Source organism: Bufo gargarizans, chromosome 11, assembly GCF_014858855.1.
Source record: "Bufo gargarizans isolate SCDJY-AF-19 chromosome 11, ASM1485885v1, whole genome shotgun sequence".
Taxonomy (NCBI): domain Eukaryota; kingdom Metazoa; phylum Chordata; class Amphibia; order Anura; family Bufonidae; genus Bufo; species Bufo gargarizans.
In genome coordinates this window covers 91,904,411-91,912,036 of record NC_058090.1, presented here as the reverse complement: position 1 = coordinate 91,912,036, position 7,626 = coordinate 91,904,411, and the positions used below count along the sequence as shown (strand labels likewise).

General features: G+C 43.1%; 1 protein-coding gene across 1 annotated transcript; it reads right to left on the bottom strand.

Annotated features, from left to right (window-relative positions):
• Positions 1-2,575: 2,575 nt before the first annotated feature.
• LOC122921724 (thioredoxin interacting protein) lies at positions 2,576-7,245 on the bottom strand. Its single transcript, XM_044271918.1, is given in 10 exon segments — positions 2,576-4,170; positions 4,272-4,423; positions 4,531-4,690; positions 4,812-4,934; positions 4,936-4,998; positions 5,000-5,070; positions 5,170-5,272; positions 5,812-5,959; positions 6,052-6,124; positions 6,821-7,245. Coding segments are annotated over 10 exon segments (1,176 nt in total). The 5' UTR covers positions 7,071-7,245; the 3' UTR covers positions 2,576-4,137.
• Between the last annotated feature and the right edge of the window lie 381 nt (positions 7,246-7,626).

The window sequence follows — 7,626 nt, the reverse complement described above, 5'->3', positions numbered from 1 at the left end:
TTATCAAGCAGTGTAAAAGCAATGAACGATAGAGTGACAACCGATAGATTTATTGTTGGACGTTAACGATTTCATACATGTAAACAGGAATCGTTCACTGCTCCCCACTCAAATTTTGTTTGTGTAAATGCAACAGTCTGCTTTACAAACAATGGAATATGCGATAGAAATTACAATTTTGTGAACGATAATTGTCGCGTCATTGTTGAAACATTCACTACACCAAGAAACGACTTGTTTGTAGCTCAATCGTTCTGATTATCGCCTCCTATAAATCTACAGTAAGAGTCAGGAAGATTAGTTGTAGGTGGAGTGAGTGTCCAGTAAAGTGCATAGCCAGCTTAAGAATTAGGGAGACGTTGAGCCATGACCCCTGTCATTGCTAAGGGTGGTCCAAGAAGCTTCACTAGAGTTGCCAAGCCACTTGATCATTCATTGTGCTCTTCCGTTCAGATATCCTATGAGGGACTTTGGAAGAGGGACCACTTAGTGGGTGCAACTGAACCCACCAATTATTTGCACCTTTTCGTTTCTTCTTTAAACTTTTGGGATAAAGGAGCTAAAGTGAAGTGATGCCTCATCTAGTCGAATTGTACCACTTTATATTCAATGCAGCTAAAGGAAACCAAAGGTCTCTTGATTTAAACCAGATGTTAGACAAGACAAGATAGACCATATGTATCTATAAAAGAGCGAGTCGTCAAAAAGCCATAATGTGCCTACAGTAAATATTTGCCTTCCATCTGGTATACTAAATGAAAGCCCACAAACTGAAAAGCAATAGAGCTCCCTCTGATCCGTCACCTAGTTACATATCCTTTAGAAATGATAATCCTGTATGTTCTGTCTGGACCATCTGGCTAAGTGGCTAGCAGTTTCCTTGCAAAATGTTTGCTGTTTCTACGTAACCAACCAGGTGCGACATCATATTTATTTTTACTACGCAAGTTTTCTCTCTGTGCAGTCCATTACGATTTCCCTTCTGGGTCCAAGCCCATTTTTACCACAAGAATAAATTACTTGATTGAATAAAACCTAAAAAGAGAGTTGGAGACCTACGCTTGCTTTGCTGACTATTTATTTCACTCCATAATTCCAGCCTACAAAAACTGAAAGGAACTTCCTACGCACCTTTTTGAGACAGAAAGTCAGTGGTTCCTTATCGGTTCCAGGTTTCTTAGCCCCAAGTTGTAGACTAGTTTCCTACAAACTTCTAAGATCACTTAGAGAAGATGCACAGCCCTATCTGAAGCCTCATGCACACATCCGTGGTGGGAATCCTCCGTCCCCGTACCGGCCCTAGAAAAACCCTAATATGCCCTGAGACACAATAAGGACCTAGTTACCCCAATGTACATACAAGGTAAATGAAGGGCTAAGAGCCGGTGACTGTCCCACCCCCCACTTCTCCAAACCTGTGGAGGACAGGAAACGGATAACACCAGAAGATAGGGCTGGTTAATGCAAAAATATATACATGGCAGTCTGGATATCACATGTCCACACCATATATCTTTGCATCAACCAGCCCTATCTTCTGGCGTTATCGGTTTCCTGTCCGCCACAGGTTTGGAGAAGTGGAGGGTGGGACAGTCACTGCCTCTTTATTAGCCCTTAATTTACCTTGTATGTACCCCCTGATGAACCCAAAGCCTGGGGGAAATGCATCGGGGTAACTAGGTCCTTATCATGTCTCAGGGCATATTAGGGTTTTTCCAGGGCAGGTACGGGGACAGAGGTTTCCCACCATCAGGGGATGCCTCCGGGCTGAGGACCAACTTAGGATCTTTGTAGGGCAAGAATGTTGTCTCCCTTGGTCATTTCCTCATTCTTACCCGCTCCTGGACCCAATGATCATTTGAATTAGGGGAGACCAATCGGAGTCTTTTTTTTTTGAAGGATATCAAATAAAAGTATATATGTTTTAAGGGTTCTAATTGCTCATGTAGATTTTTCGTTACAATACAACCACATGCATCCGGCATGAACGGATCCCAGTTGTATTAGGTCTTCTATAGCCATGACTGATCTGTCTTGGACACCATTGAAAGTCAATGGGGACAGATCAGTTTTCTATTGTGTCTTGCTTCACACCACATCACGGACAGAAAAACACTGCAGGCAGCAATTTGGTGTCCACCTCCAGAGCGGAATAGGTGACTGAACGGAGGCAAACTGATGCATTCTGAGCAGATCATTTTCCATTCAGAATGCATTAGGACAAAACTGATCCATTTTGGACCTGCTTTTGAGAGCCCATGACGGATCTCAGAAACGCTAGTGTGAAAGTAGTCTTAGTTTCTTGTGCTGATCTCTATCTAGGTGTTGTGAAACTGCCATCCCTGCATGCCCAAAACAGAGTTTTGTAGTTCCACAATAGCTGAAGACCACTGCTCTATTCTATGTAGACTTCCTCAAAGCTATATGTTCTCCCCTCTGCAGAGTCCTATGTCCACAATCACATCAAAGCCCTCAGATGACTTTTGTTTACTGTTGAACCTGTCATTTTAATACCTGGATTATTCCACCCAGCCTTTAAGTGTCAAACATTTATTCACAAGAAACATATGCTTTATTATCATATTGTAACTTTTTATTTAAAATTAAAAAAGGACGAATGCCCAAAACAGGGCCAAATATCACAGTACAAAATAGATAAAACTGTTACAGATATACAAAAAAATAATTCCACTATCTCCTCGTTGCAAGAATACATTCAAGAAATAGTGTACAAGAAGTCTTGTAGATGTGCAGTGCCATGGTACAGTACAAATACTAGTTAAGTGCATCCTTACGGATATGTAACAATACTTAAAAGCAGGCAGACCTCTGAACAAAAAAAAAAAATTATATAAATAAAAATAGGTCAAGAAAAAGGTTTACCAAGGAAACAAAGCAAGCATGTGGCAGGTCCCACAATCTTTGACTGAAGCTGCTTGCTATGAATCTCTGTATAACCAATCCAAGACCAAAGTGCACTGAACAAAATAAAGTATGGCTTCTAATAAACTGCAGCATTTTTTGTAAAGCCCTTTTAAGTCATAAAAAAAATTTGAAGGCTATACCCCACCCCCTTAATGCAGCTGGGGGGTGGGTTACAGATTCCCTTTATTGCTGATATGTTTTAACGATACCACAAAAAGAAAGGTTTCGGGAGTGTCACAGTTTGCGATTACAAAATAAAAGGATGGCCTAGTAGAAAAATAGGCAGTCCATTTTTGCTACCGCAAGACAACGGTTGCATCGTTGACACCAGGAAGACCTTCAGGCTAAAGCAACAGAATATGCCGTATGTGTAGTGGTTGAGTCAATTATCAGCCCTAAAGAAAAGTATTAGCTTACACGATTCAACGCCAAGTGCTTAAACAAAGTGTAACACTGCTTCAATTATAATACAAAAAATAAAATAAAACACTACGCCATCTTGAAGACAGTCAACAAAATGCTTGTTACATAGTCATGCGGCACGTTCCGCTAAGAGCAGTATACGAGTTGTGCTCAGGAGTGGGCGCCATGATGCACCAAGATCAGGAGCAAAAATATACATAACAAAAAGTTATTTTCAAAAGGCAAAAAATTCTGTTTGAATAAACTCTTCGTAGAGAGCGTTGACAGAGCATGGCAGATGGGTGCCCAATTGCCCTTGGCTGGAATGATGCAGTTAAATGTGTGCATATATACATACAAAAGGCACCAGAAGATGGTAGATTTTTTTTGCTCCTACTTAGATTGAAATACTTCGACTCAGTAGAATAAAAATAAAAAAAAGTTTCTCGACTTAGAAACCAGCCATCGTTAATAACTAGTTTTAAATCAGAATCCAAGCCCTGTTTTCAGTGAACTAACAGTGCTTTGGAGTGTCCTCTCCATCTGCTATACGCCCACGTGACCCCAGGTGGTGGGCAAAGCAGGCCAGCCCTATCTAAGACTGCATTGGTATGGCACACCTGAAGAAAATGGACAGTCTATGGGTGGCAGGCTAGTCAGCCATATGACTTTGCATTGTTTTCAGCTTCTTGAAACGAACCTCAAAAGGATAAGGCCATACGAGGTCGATAGAGAAACTGCTTGTAACAGTGCTTTATAACAAAGTTCAGAATGACGGGCAAGTAACCAGTCAAGTGCCTCTTGTTCGGTTTAATTGATGCAGGTGTTCTTATTGGCATCAACCTGGATGGTAAAGGAAAAAAAAATAAGTTTAAGATCTACTTTTAATTCCACGTTTGGCCAAAACAAGCTTGACAAAAGTGCTCTTAGGCCTAGATTCTTACCTCTGTGTAGGTTGGTGGTGGCATGAACTTGAACTCTGGAGCATACATGAAGATGGGACTGTCACAGATACCGTCAAACTCATCGATCAGAGGAGCCGTTGGGCTTTCTATCCTGTGGTCTTCAGGCACAATGTCCAAATAACTTGGTGGTGCTATATAGAAAGAGGAAATGCTTAGATCATTGTTCCTTCACAAGGTCAAATACAATACAAAAATAACCAAATGAAAAAATAAATAGTTAAAAATAAAATATATGTACCTTCTGGAGTTCCAGGGATGTTTAGTTCGACCCAGCTCATTTCAGAGCTTGCCTGACTGGCCATGCTAGAGCTGCGGCTGCTGAAACCAGATGAACTGCTGCCAATAACGAGCGGCAAGTCAAGAATGACCTTCTTTGCTCCAGGAACACTGACGTAGACCTGTAATAAAATCAAAGCCAGTACATTAATGTGTGAAGTTTAGGCCGCATGATGTTTAAGCTATAAAAAGGTAGAACACATTTTATTTTTTAATTAGTTAATAAGTAGAGAAACTACATACCAGTAAAGAGTACTCCACTCGCAGGATGTTACAACCAAGGATGGATGGCTTGATCTTTGGGACACGGATGCTCTTTCCTCTCCAAGAGTCTGTCATTCCAGAAATTATGTGATTTCCTCTCACAGCTACAGAGTTTCTGAGTGAAGACTTTGGTCAGACCATTGGCCAAATAGGTGTGCTTGGCGACTAATGGCAGCTTTAGGGACCACAATACGAGAGCAGGTGTTCTCAAAGTTAGCAGAGATGCAGATTTCCTCACCTAGAACCGAAAAGCCAAAATGTTAGACCATCATCCACTGAATAGAGTCTTGAAATTCAGTAGAAGCAATTAGTTCAAAAACTGCAATAGGTGACTTACCTTCACAAAAACCTTTGCGGTTTATACTGGCACTCATGGAGATGTGTCCATCGGGAATGAATAAGCAGGTCATCTTCTTGTGCTTCTTGCCAGAAATGGGAGACTGTAAAAAGAGGAAGTCCGGTTAGTCTTTGTTCAATGGTCAGGAAAACTAGCAGAACAGATGATTATCTAATTATGTTGACCTCCTGACTTGTGCTGTTAATTTTCAACCCAAATTACAAAATGATACACAAGTTTAACACAGATGTTGGCGTTATCCAGGTCAATTAGATACCATCGACTAGAAGAAGCGGCTACCAATACTCTACACTTTTGGATTGCAATATGGAGACCCCTGTTAAAAAGATCCCATAAATAGCAGAGAAGGATGACCATCTAATGAGTATGGTGGTGTTCAGACTTTCAGTGGGGGAAAAAGAAGTCTAGGGCTAATGGATTTCAACATTCACATCCTTCTGGTCTCAAGTAGATAAGCCAAAGCCAGAAGTGTGTGCAGCAACTTATTCTCCAATCTCTATTGAGAACACATTTAACCAAGTCAAATCTTCTTGTGTGGGTGGATTGGGAGGTGGTTGGCCAAGACCGCTATCTAAAGCATATGGCCAGCCTAATCTACACAACATAACACAAGATACTTACCAATAGATCTGGAGTGTTAACATCCACAAAGTCAACCACTTCGAATTTCTTCCGCGCTTCTTGAGCTGGGTGTGCCGGACGTTCAAGGAATGCCTTCACCCAATATTTTACAGATCCATACTTCCCCTTGAAAGTGGTACCCAAAGGCCTGGAAAAATATGGATAAACTAGGTTAGTCCACCTGCATCATCTTCAACCTTTGACCTACACATCATATGGCTGGTGTACATGATAACTCACCCCTGAGGAAGCTCAAATCCAAATTTGTATTCGTAACGGTTTCCGGGTCTCAGGATTACAGAGCCGTCAGAATCTGCAGGGGAGGAGCAATGCAAAAAGTGTTAAAATGTAATTACTATTGACTTTAGAATAGTATGTCACATCTAGAGTGCAATATTCTCTCTTGGATCTGGGTCAACAGCTGGATCTGAATAGTGGAAACTATGCCACCGAGCATGTTCTGCCAATGGCCTCTAGGGGAATCCTAACGCTCACTGCATCAGGTTTCATATACAGTACATGATACAGTACTGACCTAATGCTGCGAGCACGGCCAAGGAATCTGAAGCCAAGATACTGCTCATGAAGAGCATGCTGCCACCAATGATTTATATGAGCGGCTGCACGGTCATTAATAGACAGACCCATCCCTCAGGTTTAGGCAGGACGTTGATTTTGCTAATTTTGTGCCCCCCCCCCCCCCCAATCTTTAGTATTATGAATGATAGGTGGACATATCCAACCCGACCTACAGATTACGCATTCAACTGTATAATCAACACATCTAGACAAGGTAGTGCATACTGGCACTTGTAGTCCCCCCCCCATACAACATCCCATATCAGAGTCATTCCGTAATGATCTTACACGCCTCGATAAATAGTCAAGAACGAAGATCATTGCCGTCGCTGCAGATAAATGCCCAATAAATGTATAGAAGCAGTAACGCATATGTATGTAGCATGCAATATCCCATTGGAACCCCCCAAAAAACCTATAATGCTCTCACCAGTCGGCTGCTCTTCCATGTGCAGGGTCTCCTCGTATCTCAGGTACTCCATCTCCTGCTTGCAGTGTTGGGATGCAGAGGACCACAGGACCTTGGCCACTCCGCAGGCCAGCAACTTGACAGCTGTCACCCTGGTGACCTCACATACTTCCACCAGCACCTTGCCAGTCACCTTATCTCCTCCGCAGTAGACTTTCTCGGGGTCAGTGAAGACCACTTCAAAGCACTTAATTTTCTTGAAGACCACCATAGTGACTAATATTCTGCTGTGTCCCTTTGATAGACTCAAAAGACCACTGATAAAGTTGTTTGTATTAGTTGCTGTAGCTATCGGTATGCCTCCTATTGTCTATTGGCCGCTAAGACACCAGCGCTGCAAGCTCCTCCTCGGTTCCAGTCAAAGCGCTTGTAAACAACATGCGGAAGTTCCCGGCTTATATATCCGCCCCTCTCCAAGTTCCGCCCCCTGCTTCCACGTGCAGACAGGACTGCGAGTCGTGCTCTCCTCGTGTACAGCGCCCGCATTGGTCCGCTCACTGTTGTTCCCAGAGCGTCCGGCCAATGGGAAGCGGCGGAGCGGCGCGTGGACAGAGCATGGAGGAGGCAGCGGGAAGTCTGCGGTGGGCGGGGCCTCCCGTGTTCATTCCTTGAGGTGTTTGTCACAGAGAGGAGGCGGGAGAGGGGGGGCTAGTCTGGGAAAAACAGGGAGGTGAAGGGAGGAGCGCGGTGCTGTCAGCCTGACCGCTTCATGACAGGAATTCTTCAGGTAGACCTTACTAGGAGCTGCTGTGGGAAGCTGACAGGGG